Source organism: Rhinolophus ferrumequinum, chromosome 2 (assembly GCF_004115265.2).
Source record: "Rhinolophus ferrumequinum isolate MPI-CBG mRhiFer1 chromosome 2, mRhiFer1_v1.p, whole genome shotgun sequence".
NCBI classification, from domain to species: Eukaryota; Metazoa; Chordata; class Mammalia; order Chiroptera; family Rhinolophidae; genus Rhinolophus; species Rhinolophus ferrumequinum.
Window position 1 is genome coordinate 104,657,896 of NC_046285.1, and position 16,107 is coordinate 104,674,002.

A 16,107-nucleotide genomic window follows, 5' to 3' on the forward strand; every position below is an offset into this window, starting at 1 on the left:
TAGCAGATGTGGAGGAGACAAGCAGGAAAATTACGAAAAAGACAAGTGCAAAGCAGCATACTTCATTTTCCAATTCTTTTTAGCTCTTGTTCTTTTCTATGGCTTAAACATGGATTTCTATCATCTGCCTTTCACAGCCTCGATAGAGCTATTTAAAAAATATATATATATGGGAAGTAAAGAGTAGTGTTCAGTTGAAGTCATAAGTAAAATAATATGAAATGAATATATAAAATATTATAAATCACACTGAATATTATAAATATTCAGAAATCACACTATTTCTATTACAGAAAGCTTTTAAAGAATACATTACATTCTAAAACAAAATAATTTTGTATGTTTATTTATATCCTCCCTCATTCTCAAAGGGTTTTAAGGCAGAAAAACAATGGGGGTGGAAATAACTTTTCCGAAGCACCCCTCATCCGCCCACCACCACAGTAAACACCCCAGTTGGTGCTTAAATGTTGCTTTGCTTTAGAATCATCCATTTTTGTCTTGAAGAAAGACAAAAGAGACAAAAAAAATAATTCAGATTTAGATGGAAATAGGACTTTCCAAAGTGTATGATTTTCCTAGCAATCTCAGATGAATTGCTTCTGTCAGGTCTTAAAAATTAGTTAACTTCCTGATTATGATAAAATTCTAGAAATTTTATTGATATGTTTTATATTTAACCCACATTATCAAATATATATTAACCAGTTTTGTTTTATCTGATCGGATTAACACTAACAAAATCCCTTTTTATACATATTTTTGTAAGTATTTGGGGCAACTACCAATCACAGTAGTGACAATCTTTGCCTCTCCCAGCCTATATGAGTGTGTGTGTGCGTGGGTGTGTGTGTTCTCAAGGGTTAGTGGGTACAGTTCCCTACACAGCCACTATCTGATCTGTGTCTGTGGGAACCTCAGACTACAGCCCCAGGAGCTTGTGCAAAAGAACCCAGTAATTCGGTAAAATTCCTGCTAATTCATAAATGTCATTTCTCATAGGCAACAGGGAAGGAGTGACTATCTGGAAGAAGGTTTGTGTTTCAGAGGGCTTCTTTCTGATCTTTGGGGAGTTAAGTGTAGAACTAACTAGATATCAAGTTAGATATCTAGTTAGCATATCACACTGATCTTAACACAGTGAGTAAAAGTGTCATTCGGACTGCTCGGCATTTCTGAGCAGTGTTTATTTAAATAAGTTCATGCATCTGCATACCTAAAATTGTAAAGCTTTACGAGTGTAAAGTTGACCGACCCATACACACACATCATCTATCACAGAACTAAGATGCTAATAGACAGTATTAGCAGATATGAGTGATGTGTGAAAATATGAATGGTCACCACGGGATTCTGCGAATATTTCCAACAGGAATAAAACAGGAATGATTTTAGTGTATCACAGCCTTCAGGTGAGTGTGCACAGGTGTTTAATTGTATCTTCTTCAAGGTGAGGGATAGAAACCAGAACAAGAATGTACAATGATTTCCTAGAGCATTGTGTCAATAAAGTAGATACTATGGCAAATTTCTGTTGTTCTACACTTTACATCTATGGGAGTTTTAAAAGTGTTTTTCTGGGAGGAGAGGATGAAGCTGTGAAAGAATCATCCACTTTACTCTGTCGCCCATGGGGCTGGTGGTGCATTACTGGGCTTGTGGCTCTGCGTCCACAAGGTCCTCCCTTGCTCACTAGTTGAGAACACGTCACCAGGCAGACGCTGCATCCTTGGTGTCTAGCATGAGCCCAGCACAGAGTACACACTCAGTTAACACGTCTGCTGCAGGATGGAGCAGGTGAGTCTTTACAGAATGCCTCCCAGTGCCTGGTGCTGTGCAAGGTGCTACCCTCGACATCAGGGGGAATCGGGTCTTATCCTCAGCCCTGACAAGCAAGTCTGGTTACACACATACGTAGCTAAGACAAGGAAACTGCTATTTCCTGAGGACATCATGCTTATTTTGCTAGTGTGTCTTCCTTTCTCTATTCTGGCATCAATAGTGGAGGCTCCTGCAGCATCGGAGGCTCATTTACCTGGGAGGGGCAGTGACCTGCTTGGCTGAGCTGACCCAGGTGGTCCTGAGCAGGAGTGGGATATATCTGCGGGGCCCAGCTGTGTTTGCTCAAACTTAGAGGTGAGCTTGCACCTGGAGAACACACCCAGTCAGAGAGGCTGAAAGGAGCCCCAGGCCGAGAGGAGGCAGGACCCAGGGGCAGGGGGACAGGGGACGCTGGGGAGTGGAGAGCAGGGGAAGGTGTGATGTGGGCCACCCAAATCTCGGGACATAGCAGTGAGCCGGCCTTGGGAAGCCTTTCCTGTCAGGGCCTGCAGTGCGGGTGTGCACCTGTCATGCTCACGGAGGGGCATCAGCCTGGCTCAGCACCATCCTCCATCTGAGGACAGACACCAACATGGATTCTACCCAAGAGAATCCAGTCCTGCTGTCACCTGAGCAGGTGCTCTCTCATTCAAAGTCAGGCCCAAACAGGGGAATTTGGAAAGGAAAAAACAAACACAAATAATCAAGAAGAATGAGGGAAAAGAAGCAGGGGGAGAAGGAGGAGGAAGAGAAACAGAAAGAGGACGAGAAAGAGACAAAAATGGAGGGTTTGGGATTAGAGGGCTTCTTTTGGGAAGTGACAATGTGCCGCTTAATGTGCCCTGGCATTCCTCCTGAACCCCCTTAGAGTTCAGCTACAGGAACGTAAGAAGTTTTCCTGCTGAGTGCTATTGGGGAATACGAAGGGATCAACCTTTTAGGATACACATTGAGTAGAACTTTCGAGATACACATGAAGGTTTTGATGCTGCCTGCAGAGGCTTGACATAGATACTCATAATTAGAAATCACATCCATGCTTATATTTCCCAGGTGCCAACCCCTCCTATACCTCAAATTACCCTTTGAAGGGACGAAATGCATTAAACAGCTGTATACACCTGTTAAAATGTTGGATGAAGGATAAGAACAGAATGACGTAGGGAAAAGAGGAAAGTGCTCACTGATGAAGAAATGCCCGCCATGTCCAGAATCCTATATTAGGTTGGGAGTCTGCAAATTCCATCACATATTTTTTGGGGGCAAATGCAAAGCCCTAGTTTAAACCTCTTACCTCCATCCATGAGGTTGGCCCAGTAAATGACTCTGAACCCCTGGAGAATTCCATTCAAGGCTTCCTTGGGAAGTGTGGACCAGGATATTGATATGCTTTCTGGTGATGTTGCTATGGCTTGGACATTTTCAGGGGGGTAACTGGGCACTGAAATTAAATAATTAGAATCTGTAATAACGGTGGGTGGTCTTATTCATTAGCAGAGCAATACTGAATAAGCAACATTAGCTTCATATTTCAATGCGCAAGCAAAAGAAAAAATTGTACTCAAGTCCCCAAATTAAGGAAAAAATGAGCACCATTCTCCTTATACAAATATTATGATAACCAAGTAAAATATCATAAGTTTATGCATATGTCCTCATAGACTTCCATTGTCTCTCTTTCCAGCTTAACGATACCCCTTGTAAGGAGGTCGTCTCAGGCTTTAGGAGTTGAGAACACTTTTGATCTTATTGCATGAATAAAGACCATTGCTTATCTGGTTTACTTTCCCATTACTCTTGTAAGTCACTGCTTTAAGTTGCATTTACTTTGTACAATACATTCCCTCTTTTTATTAATATCTTCTATATAAATTGGAAGCCTAATTGAAAAGTGCTAAAATGCAGACATGTAATCATAGCTTATTTACTACCCACCCCATCCCCAGGCCCCCTTTCAATACTATATAACATTATGTCAGAGGAAAGAGAGAAAACGGACTAAGATACAGGTTAAAAGAATATTTGAAGTATTTTTCATATTGCATTTATGCAAACCTTAAACGCTGTATCTAGGAGAGAGGACAAAATACTGACTGTAGAACAGGCATCCATAAAAAATGAGCATTGAGGTGTAAACTGAAGGGCATTTTATTCACTACTTCAACGATTATGAAGATGGAAAGAAAATCCCAATATTAAAGTTTCTACGTCTCTTTCTGTAAAAAGTATCAGAAATTATAGATGTACATCATCACTGATTCCTCAAAATTATTATCAAGTGGCTAATTGCACAAGAGGTAATTGCAATGCAAGCTGCCTTAAAATCAACTACTTATTTCCATATCTTATCTGAAAGACTGTGTCTCGGGACACCAGGCGTCTCTCTCTTTACAAGCACTACTGGAAGTGGGAAATTTTAGGTTGTCTTCCCCAGGTCATGGTAAAAGGAAGAATTAATTCCTTATGGTCACTAGAGGGCGCTCGGGCACCATGAGATTTGCTCCAGGAAGTCCATTCATGTTCTCTGGTCTCAGAATGCTTGAAAATAGAAAGCAATCATAAAAAAAGAAAAAAAGAAAGAAGAAGAAAAAAGAACGAAAGAAAAAGGAAAAAAATCCTCCTTAACATTGATTTGGGAGACATTCTTAGAAAATTGGATTTCTACATTCTGGTCAGACTTCTGCAGTCATGGAGAGCCTTGGTTTCACTCGGGAAAAGCCCAATTCTTGTGTTTAAAATGAATGAGGAAGATGCTGAAAAGGGAATGGATTTGGGCTTTGCAATCAGGATGTGTCAAGGGCGGGAGCAAATCAATGCAGTCCTCCAGTTAATTAGAGCACGCTTCCCCACTGGAAACCCTAGTCCCCGCAGGCCCAGCCACTTTTGTCACCGCAAAGCCAGCAGGGGGCCAGGCTGTAGGGAACCAGAGCTGTGACCAGAACAAACCCTTGAGGAAGGAAAGCCACGTGCCGCGGTCCAGCAGAACCTACCATCCTCGAGGGTGGTGGTGATGATTTCCTGAGAAGAAGGTCCCGTCCCGGCCCGGTTGCAGGCCTGCACCACCAGGCCGTACTGGGTGAACTTATTTAGGTTGTCCAGGGTGTAAATCTCACTGTCCCCAGTGGTGTCAATACTGATAATGTTGAACTGGAAGTTGCCCCCAGCGCTGTACTCGCGGTAACCTATTTGGTAGCCTCGGATAATCCCATTCTGCAAATGCTTCTTGGGGGCCTAAACAGGAAAGAAAAGAATTCACTAAAGAATACTTGACAGGGAGATCAGCACCCACCCACTTCTCAAGGAAACAAAAATAAAATCAAATAACCGCTGTAATAACAATAATAGTGTAGTGATGGTTACGGAGTTCATAGAAGTGCTTGCTCATGGCTGGGCACTCTTCCTTTCCTAGATTTTATTCATCCAGATGTCACCACAAGCCCGTGACACAGCCCTACATCCACCCCCATTTGACAGAGGAGGCCACACCAACATGAGGGGCCACCAGGGGAATCTGCCACCTGAGCCTGTGCTCCCAGTCCCTTGGTCAGGCTGCCATGGCTGACTTCTCTAACCGGCAGGGAAGTTTTGAAGACGGATTGTGTTTGGGGCACCTGAGTGTACACCAGCCAGCATTCTCCAGCAAAAGCTATTGAGCTGCCCATTCTGCCAGGTTATTCAAGGCACTGGAGCACAGAAGTGATTTTTGTTTTTAAAGGTCGCTATCCTCATGGAGCTTACAACCAAAGGGAATATTCCAGAATGAAGGTGTTTTCAGGTTGAAAGCTGATGTAGAGGTGGGTCTACCATTGGTAGGAAGGTAAACCCCTTTCTTTAAGGCCTAAGGCATTTTGGAATCATTTTATGGTGATTTAAACTGATCAGGGTGAGGCGAGAGTAAGCATCTCTCGGCTAATGATAAAGGGTCTGCCGACGCAAAGACAGGACAATTTTGGCTGACATGTTGGCCTTTTTTAAGAAACCAGACTCTTTTCAAGTATGTTATAAGAACAACACTGACATGATGTTTTAAATGAATAAAGGTTTTGTAGACTTTCAGGCAGTCAACAGGTGTGTGTGTGTGTGTGTGTGTGTGTGTGTGTGTGTGTGCGCGCGCGCGCAAGGGTACATGTATATTTGTTATGTCTGTGTGCATATGTGTGAGTACTGAATATATGTATATGCTTGTGTGAGTGTGTGTGCACATGTGTATGTGTGTGTGTACGTATGTGCAGGAGTATGTGTGTTTGTGTGTTTATATTTCAGTACAAACCATGGCTTTAGGTCTCCCAGGGCTCTGAAAAGCTTTCTCTGTCCTGAAAGTGCTTACAATCCAGGTGGAGAGAGGAAATAAACACTTAGGGAACTGTAGAGAAATCTAAAGTATCGAAGCGTGTGGTACTGGGTGGGGAGAAGCAGCAGGCTTGCAAAGGTGGTGAAATGAGAATAGATGGGAGCAGTCAGAAGAGGCTGACCTCAGGTGGGCGTGGAAGGATGGCCAGGGCTCTGGTGTGGAGGGTGGAGCCTGCAGAAAGGGGTGGGACTAGGATGGAGCAGAGGGTGCCTAGAGCACAGGAGTGAGACATGGCAGACAGTGTGGGGCTGCCTGGAGGGCTAGTCCTCCATCAACAGCAAAATGTGAATGAGGGGAGTCCACCCAGTGAGAAGGCAGAAGAAGGTTGTGAGCAGATAGCAGCAGGAATGAATTCAGCAAATATTTAAGAATTGCCTAATATGCCAACCTCCCAGAGGCATTAGATGCCTCCGGCTGTCTTTGGGTGTTAGTCTGAGCTACACGGAGCAGTAAAATCACATTTCTTTTTAAAAGTCAGTTTCCTCGTTTATGGTTTTCTTAGGTTCCCATTGCTTTTCTCAACCAGTCTGATTTTATGCATTAGCATGGTGTTCATAGATATCAAGGAACCTGTCATGTAACCCATGACTGTTTCAGTCCAGTTGGCACAGTTAGACCCTGACGTAAGAACTCACACCTTTCTTACAATAAGCAAATGTCTATGCAGTCCTGTTTTTGGATTAATGAACTATGACTTTTCACTTGGCTTTGAAATGGGGTATAAAGATTTTAGATTTTGAGAATTTGATTACCTGGAATGCGTTTTATCACAATCACTGAATTGCATTTGTATGATTTAATGAATTAATAAAATCAATTTTCCTGCAAAAGTCATCTAAAAATTAAATTTAAAACCAAGACATTTCTCCTATTTCACATAGTTTTTAAATGTTAAATACAGTGACCCAATAAAAATGATATATATGGTTTTAATTCGGTTTACACCCATTAAGCATTCTAATTTTTCAACTGGCTCTCTGTGAGGTTTGAAACCTTCCTAAGATACCGAGTCAGGATCCCAGTACGAAGGCTATGGAATCAGGCCAAGAAGGAAGCGTGGGAAGTGGAGGAAATGCCCACAAGAAAATGTTTGCGTACAGCAGCCAATTTAGGGAAACCCTACACGACTAGGGGGACCTCCTGGCTGACATCTAATTCCGTGAGTTTGGAGGGATAATCATGTCTGTGATCAGGTTGCACAGGTAGGTGGAGAAATCTTCCTGTTTTTTCCTCTCCCTGGATAAAAACACATTTTAACTAGTTTAAGTATGATAGACAACACAGCTGTTTTTGTTCCATTCGGTTTCAATATTTTGTAAAAATAAATAGTATGTTTTTTACATTTTTCTTAGAACTAAATTTTAGTCTGGTTGGTTCTAGAATGACATAAAGGTTATTCTTGCTTATTAGATTCCTCTGCAAAATAGTTTTTTAAAAAATTATTTTATTTTGTTTTATAATAAAAGTATTCAGCCACCAATCCTGTGTAATCCTATTCATGTTTTGGTACATTTATTTATCAAAGTGAAGTTGAAGTTTGGCTTTTTTTTTACATAGTTGTCCTCATACTCTGTACTATTTGATGTTTGATATGTTTCACTTAATATGCTGTCAGGATCATATTCCAATGTTTTCCTCAGTCTTTACAAATCATACTCCATATATCGATGTTTTATTTAATCGTTTTTCCATTGTTGGGGATATTGTTGTCTTGTAATTTTCTATCACAAATACTGTGTTAAGTGCCTCTATGAAACATTTTCTCTGTTTTTCAGTTTATTTATTAGATTCAAGCCCCAGAAACGGATGACTGTCTTATTTCAAAAAGGTTGTGTTTCAATTGCCCGTTAATGAGATAGGATTTTTTGTCATTATTCTTTTAGATGTGCAATACAATATGTTAACTTAAGGGACTATGTTTATCACAAGGAACACACAAGAGTGCTCTCTTCCAGTTTTCTTAATATTCCAGTTTTGGAGAGATACATATTGAATAGAGTTATGAGCTATTTGAAGGTAGTGGTGGTTTCACATCTTTTCTTTTCACGGTTCTAATCCAGTCTGTAGTTATCACGCAGAATGAATTGTTGCACCTGAGAAAGAAGCGATAGATTTTTCCTACAAGTGCTGATTCCATAGCTTGCAGGCCCCTAGTGGGTTTTAAAACAATCTGAAAAAGGTTGTGTGGAAGGAGTGGGGTGTAACTGCTCTCGGGTATGAGATTTGTTGTGGATGATGGAAATGTTCTAAAATTGGATTCTGGCGATGGCTACACATCTCTGTAAACAAACTAAAGCTCATTGAATTGTACACTTACAACAGTGAATGTTATGGCATGTTAATGGCATCCCAATAAAGCTGTTTTGGTACAAGGTATATACAGAAGTCATCTCTAGGTTATTTACCTTTCTAATTCAACCACAATAGCCACGCCCCACTACAACCATGATGACAAATCAGTGCTCACCACAGCTTCACCTTCTCAATTACCACAGCCAGCATCACCACCACCACCTCTTACAGCCACCACCACTACCTCTGTGCCCCACCACAAGCACTGCCACTTCTCACTGACACAACCTCTACCAGCTCCATCATCACCATCACCACCATCATCACTGCCACCATGTCCACCACCTTCATTGCCAACGTCACCACACCAGCATTATTACGACCGTTACCACCAATAGCATCTCTACCACCATCACCATCACCATTGCCACCCTTGGTACCAACACCACCAACCCCATTACCTCACACAACTGCGACTTCTACCACTTCTGCCACCTTTCCCACCATCGCATTACCATCTCCACAAACAAATCACTGCCACAACCTCCAACACTCACCACCAGCATCACTGACATCAACACCCTTGTCACTATCACTATTACCCCCAGCACTTCTATCCTTCACTCAGTGCCAGCACCACCACTACTGCAGTTACCACTATCATTACACCACCTCACCACCACCACTTACCGAACACTTGCTTTTTTCCACTTATCCTCAAAACAACCCCCAGAAGTCTCATTGTCCTTATTATCCTCAAGATGAAGAAACCAAAGGTCAAAAAGCTTAAAACATCTTTCTCAAGGTAAGTGTAGAGTTGGAATTCTAACCCAGGGTTTTCTAAGCGTTGTATTTGGTTTCCACAACTCACAGAGCCTCAAAAAACTTTTTTCCTTTTTGCAAAGCTTGTTAATTAGGTTTGTAAAGTTACACTAAACAAAGCACTTTTTAATCAAAGAACAACCTAACAAATCACATGAAGAGAAAATATTATGTTTTCATGCACAAAAGTAAGCAAAAATTCTAACTATACTAGGCAAAGTTTAAGTTTCTATTGTTAATTGGTAGGATGAATAGTCACATTTGATTTTAGGGATGTGTTTACATTAAAAAAATACTTGAGGACTTACTAAAAAACAAAAATCTCTTAAAAAAATCCATTAATGCAGGAATTTTGCACATTAACTGCAGGAAACTTTAGGGGCTGTAGTGCTAATTCCAAAGTTTTTTGAACGTGACCCTGGAGGCTCTCTCTGAGTTGTATGGACAACCAGTAAGCAGGAGCAAGGGTGTGCATCAGGGCCGCCACTCCAATCCATTAGTCTAGCAATGGGCTCCATATCATCCCTAAACAAGTTAGGACATAATGCTGTTTACTTTAAAAATTGTTTTGATGATGCTTTAAACATTTCTGCTTGAAGCATGTGTCTACCTGGAATCAAGGGTGATGGTTGGCTTGTATCTGTGGAGAAGTCATCTTAACGGGAAGACAGTTTGAGAACACTATTCTCCAGTTGTTAAGTGGCATCAAAGGACAATTGACAAAATGGGTGAAAAATAATTATATCACTTTGATGAAACTAAGCAAGTGGAGTTAATAGCGGGTGGGAAGAAAGGACGAAGAAAACAGGTAGAGGGTCTTGAGACATATTTTGAATCTGTGCTGCATGATACTGGAGAAGACACATTTTTCTAAGAAACCACTTCAGCCCTCTCTCTCCCCAAATGGCAGCAGGGCTCATTGTGAGATCTGAGCCCTGCGGGAGTCCTTCCAGACTAATGTCCCCTGGATGTTCCTTGATGATCTAGGATTCTCTCTGACTGCTTAGACAGTCTGGAAATTCCAACTGTCTTACATTTTTTTCCATTTCATGAAAGCCCCCATCAGAGACTGCTCTTCTTCCTCCTTTCTATGATCAAAACCCAACTCATTCTCCATGGCCAGCTCAACTTCTAACACACCAAGAAGTTTCTGTTGCCTGCCTCCACCCAACGCATGCTGTGCTTTGTCTGGTCTCCACTGGCACACACCCATCCACTGAACCACTCAACGAGAACTGATCACTTTCTTCTCCTCTTTGGTCACCATTCCATATCAAATGTCTGCTTTCCAAGGTCTTGATTGCAAGCTCCAAGAGCACAAGGCTGCCCACCAACACGTTTGACATCTCTCCTACTCTTGTCCATATCAGGGCTTGGACACAGCGGACAGCATCAGAAAATGTGTAGATGACGGAGAGAATGGTTTTGAGCATATGTGAGATGCAACGAAAGTGATGGGTAAGAATGACCTCAGTTGCAGGTATATAATCTGACTGGATAAAGGGCTAATAGGAAGGGTGTAAAGACAGAAGAGATTCCTGGACCACAAACCCAAGACCTAGCTATAGATCAAAGGCCTGGATTAGGCAGTCCGGAAGGGGCTCTCGGGAACAGTGTGCTGAAACCTGCATACATGGAATCAAGTCGAGAGCTGGCTTCCATGCTGTCACTTAGCATAGTGAGTCATGCATAGGAATGAGAGGTGCAAGCAGGATTTGGATTTATTTCCCAGGCCCCATCAGGGAAGAAAATAGCTTCTGGAGAGCAAGTTAATTCGACAATGCCACGCTTCTTTCTTTTCTTTTCTTTCTTTCTTTCTTTTCTTTCTTTTCTTTTTTCCTTCCTTCCTTCCTTCCTTCCTTCCTTCCTTCCTTCCTTCCTTCCCTCCCTCCCTCCCTCCCTCCTTCCTTCCTTCCTTTTTCTTTCTTCCTTAAAACAAGGGTTCCAGAGATTTTGTTCATTCATTCAGCCAACTTGTGGGTTACATGTGTTTTCAATAAGGCTCATTTTAGACAGACGTACAGAATTATACCAAATCTCACCTGGCAACCAACCAGTCGTCTTAATACATACTAAAGGAAGACTTTGGAAAGGAAATGAATATTAAAAAAAATAAACCTTCAGTGAAGTGGCTCCCTTCACTCTATAGTCAAGGATTCAACAACCTGAGTCCTGCCCACATGGGAAGAAGTTGGTATTTACAGTTTGATACATGAGTGTTCTGTTTTGACCTTCTCTCAAATCCCTTTGAATGTACTAGAGCTCTAAGAGAAGGCCTTACCTACTCACTGTTCCATTTCTCATGTAAGGATTGTTTTTCATGTTGAATTTTCCTCTTCCTTTCATTTACCTTGGGATCCAGAAATGATCCCAGTTTCTTTCCGTTTGTCTCATTTATCTGCCATGTTGGCTCTCTCTCTTTCCGTTTTCTAGCCTGGCATTTTTTTCCTCCTCTTGTCTCTCGAAACAGCCTTCTTTCACCCTTCCAGGTGCCCTTCCTCCAGCCTTCAAATACCTCCCAACTCCTAGTTCCTTTAAGAAACGCAATCTTTTGATCTCCATGACAACAGTAGCACCATGTTGATTTATTTGTGTGGTTTGCGACTGCCTGTGTTTTATGCGTGCATCTGAGCCAGCCTGCAAGCTGCCCGTGGCAGATTCGTCACTCTTTAAGGAGCCGGTGAAAACAGGGGCGCCAGTGCTCACAGCACCTCGATGGATGTGAGTGATTAAAATAGGCATCTCTGCTTCGGAAAGCCACCAGCCAGGTCCTGCTCCCTGTACTCTCCCTCCCCCGTCCCACTGCAGGCCAGTGGACTTTGCTCATTGTGGAAGGTCCACCTGCTGACCGGAGCGCCAAAGCCCCCACGGCAGAATTCCGCATTCCAAAAACACTGTATTGCTCCTACATGGTGAGTAATTCAGTTGAAAAATGAATTGAAAAGTTCCTTTTAGATTCCTCCAAACTCACTCAAAACGGAACCTATCCTTGTTTGCTTTTTATTACCGGGATAGAGGCTGCCTTTCTCATCTTTGCGTACTTCCTTCAGCCCCTTCCATAAAGGACATAAAGGACAGCCACTCGGTCACATGCTCAGCAAATGGGTGCCTTAAATGTGACAGTCACGAACTGGAGACTGTTGTGGGCGGGGCATCACGGACGGTCTGTGATTAAAGTAGAATGTGGTGCTTGCCGAGCTGAAGGTTTACACAGCGTGTCAGGGATGGGAGAAAGGAGCCATGCCTCCGCCCAACAGGGACCGAAGGACTCCCAGAGAAGGCTGGACTTCATCTGGGCCTGAAGGGTGACCAGCCATTGCTGAGCAGGGGGCAAGAGAAGCAACTGGCAGACACAGCGGCCCACAGGGGAGAGAGTCAGGGATGACCCAGGAAGGGAGAACTGCTCAGTGACCCTTCAGGGAGGTCCCTGTGGTGCTTGTGGGGGGTGCGGGGGGGCAGGAGTGGAGAGGAAGCTAGGCAAATACTGGGGTCCCACCTAGACGCTTGGAATCAGAAACACACGCTGGGGGCAGGGGCTGGTGGCCTGTGTTCTAACAAACCCTCCAGGGGATTCTGGGGCACGCTCAGTCTGAGAACCAGTGTGGTTCTCTCTGCGGAGTCATTAAAAGGTTTAGAATTGGCTCCACTGGGGATGGACAATTTAGTCAAATAGCAATGACTGTACATTCCCTGATTTTGCAGGTCACCAGTAATCCAGTTTCTTAGTCTCTCTCTCTCTCTCTCTCTCTCTCTCTCTCTCTCTCTCTGTGCAGAACAAAAGGGAATGAATGCAAGTAAGCCTGTGAGACCTTCAGGATCCTGCGAGCCACACAGCAGCCCAGCGGCTCTGCTCCACGTGGGGGCTTGGTTGGCGGGGAACAACTGTCTTGCTGGACAGAGCACTGCGGATGGCTCCACCAGGACTGACAGCACAGCCTCTTTAGGTGAACGCTTGATGCTTGAGGGAGCCACGGCAGAGAGCGGAGAAGACTCTCACCGTTGCCTCAAAGCATGTTTTCATTTCCATCTCTCAGAACTGCATTACACAAAATACACTATCCGTATCGAAGGTCTTATATGAGGGCTCTACCTGGCCACCTGATTCCCTTCCCCAAAGCTGTCCATCGAGGGCTGGGAAAGAATGAGGGGGTGTCATGTTATGAAACAAACAGTGGACACATGACCTGATAGTGAGAGGTGCTTAGAACAAAGGACCTAGTGAATTCAGGTTTGAGAAATAATCATGAGTGACAGTAGGTTTGAAGTATGCACTATGTTGAGAGGCCGAGAACTTGGATGTGTAGCCAACAGTCACCCAAATCTAGTCAGAGTTGGCAGGTAAGAGCAGGAAGTGGCTGCCAAGGATGTGTGTGGGCTTGGGACACAAATGTAGAAATTTAGAAACAGGTTGTTAGAATGTTACCGGATGAAATTGAGGTTAACTACTGCAAGACAGGACTCCATTTACTCAATTTCTAAACTGTAGGGTGGCTCCCATATCAGTCATCCATTTATCCATTCACTCATTCATTCATTCATCTAACCAATAAACAGTTGTTGAATAGCTACTCTTTCTAGACCCCTCCATTTTATTTATTTATTTTTTTGAATTTTGCTGTCCTTTGCATAGCTCACTGTCTGGGAGCCGCACACAGCATTTCTCATCAGCTATAAGGGCTTATGTGGTGGTGTTGGCCAGGGACCTAACAAGATAATTCAGGGCACGTATGCATATCAGGCTTTGTTTTGTGTCTAGCAGCCGTGAGAGGTGGGCTCCAGGAAGAGCCTGTGCCTAACCTCAGAGCCTCTAGATGTCACGCCTCCTCCTTAAGCTTCCGCGGCCAACTCAGGTACCCGCAGAGGAGGGGAGTTGGCTACTGCAGCTCTGCGAAGCTGGAGAGAACGTCTGAGTCAGGCAGAAGGGCGATGCTCACACTGTCCCCAAGCCTGGGAATGGAGCCATTTGGGGACCTGGCAGGGAGAATGGAGGCACCCTGGGTTCAGACCGGGGAAAGAGAGAATGAGGTGGAGAGACACAAAAGAAGTTTCTGGGGGCCGGCAAGGGATGTAGCTGGAACAAGCTAGGAAAGAATCCACCTGGAGACTGTGAGGTTTGGGGAGACTGGTCCAGCCTGCACGTTTAAGTCTACAGGCAATGGGGAGCTTGAGGGAAACGGGTTTGTGTTTAGATGCTGAGAGGGAGTGTGTACTAGTCTGGGAGCCTAAGGCTGGGCCCCAACTATTTAGTGGTAGCTGTGTGATCCCAAAGGACTTGGCCCTTCCAGAGCAGATGGGGTGTACGTGTGTGCGGGGAGGGTGTCCAACAGGGAATAGCTGTCTTGTAGGTGAAGGCCGCCCCTGAGGATGGCAAGATGGCCAAGGAGGGTGGGGCTGAGCCAGCAGAAGGCCACAGAGATCTTGGAGGGACACAGAGGACACAGGTGTGCTAAGCAATGTGGAAGGCAGGGGTTTCAAAGACAGGGAGGCTTTGTAAAGGAATGACCTGCCCCAACCCTATGCCAGATCCCTGTGTCAAGTCTGTAACTTCTGCTAAGTAGGCCTGCCTAGAAGAACTGAAGAAGATCTGAAGCTCAGAGGACCTGCTGAGTGACAGGGAGGCTTTAACTTCCCACCTGGAGAGAGTTCCTCAGGGCTTTACATCTCTGCCCAAAGAACCAATTAACAGGAAGCTACGTGTGACACATTTCAATTGTATGTGGCTTCTCCCTAGGTCCCCTCTCAGTTTAGTAAAGCTAGGTTGACAGACTGTGCTCTTGGAGCCAAGTCTGTTTGGCCACTTGTTTTAGCTAAGATCGTATATGCTTTTTACATTTTCAAATGGTTGCAAAAAAAAAAAATCGAAAGAGAAAGAATATTTTGTGACATGTGAAAATCACATGAGTTTCAAGTTTCAGTGTACCAAGCAAAGTCTTACTGGAGCCCAGCTGCACTCACTTGTTTGCTTACCGGCTGTGTCTGCTTTTTGTGTCACAACGGCCCAGTTGAAGAGCTAAGACAGAGACCTTTGACAGACAAAGCTGAAAGTATTTACTCTGGCCCTTTACAGAAAATGTCTGCAGACCCCTTAGGACACAATGTTGTGGACCACAGCCAGTGCGAGGTAGATTTCACTGGGTGGGTTGAGGTTGGAGGTGGGATGGGAGGTGGAAGGTGAGTGGAGAGGTGCCACCTAGAGCGGAAGGGCAGAGAAAGGCCAGGGTTTGGGCTGAGTGTTTGATAGAGTTAGTTACCCTCCTTGCTGGGATGGCAAAGTTCTAACTTGTGTTTTATCAGGAGACAAGTAATGCCTGTCAACAGTAGACTTTGGGCTATAAATTTTATGTCTGCCATTTACACGTTTGTGATGATTTAAGCACAGAATGGCATTGCTCTTGTCATTATTTACCTTTGTCTTGTCTGTACTTGGGTAATAAAAGGCACTAGCCTCAACTAGAGGAATTTCAGGCATCAACCTGCATGAGTGGGTAATGGGAGAGAAGAAGACTGAAAAAGTATTTAGTAGGCTATTCTGCTCAGTCAGGAACATGCTAGAAGCATCTGGACAAGGGAGCACCCTGGTTCTGAAATGGGGAGATGTGCCTGACACATCCCCAACTGCAGATGGAGCCACTGAATCTGTACAGATCCCTGGGGGCAACACTGCAAGTTCCCTGAATCACACTTTCCTTCTTTGGGAATTCTCACTTCTCAAAGTCAGTAAGAATATGTCTCTTGAGCTCTTCTGTTATTTATATAAAAACAGGGCTTATTTCCAACTTTAGATTGTGACTAGCAGGGAACACAAGCATGATGATATACTT

General features: G+C 43.8%; 1 protein-coding gene across 2 annotated transcripts in view; it reads right to left on the reverse strand.

Annotated features, from left to right (window-relative positions):
• Nucleotides 1–16,107, reverse strand: part of DSCAM (DS cell adhesion molecule) — a 640,159-nt gene that overhangs the window by 92,837 nt on the left and 531,215 nt on the right. For both annotated transcript variants that reach the window (XM_033091571.1, XM_033091562.1), the window contains exons 17-18: nucleotides 4,812–5,052; nucleotides 3,116–3,262 (exon numbers count right to left, since the gene is read on the reverse strand). In XM_033091571.1, the coding sequence (XP_032947462.1) occupies nucleotides 3,116–3,262; nucleotides 4,812–5,052 (388 nt within the window). The remainder of the gene's footprint in view (nucleotides 1–3,115; nucleotides 3,263–4,811; nucleotides 5,053–16,107) is intronic.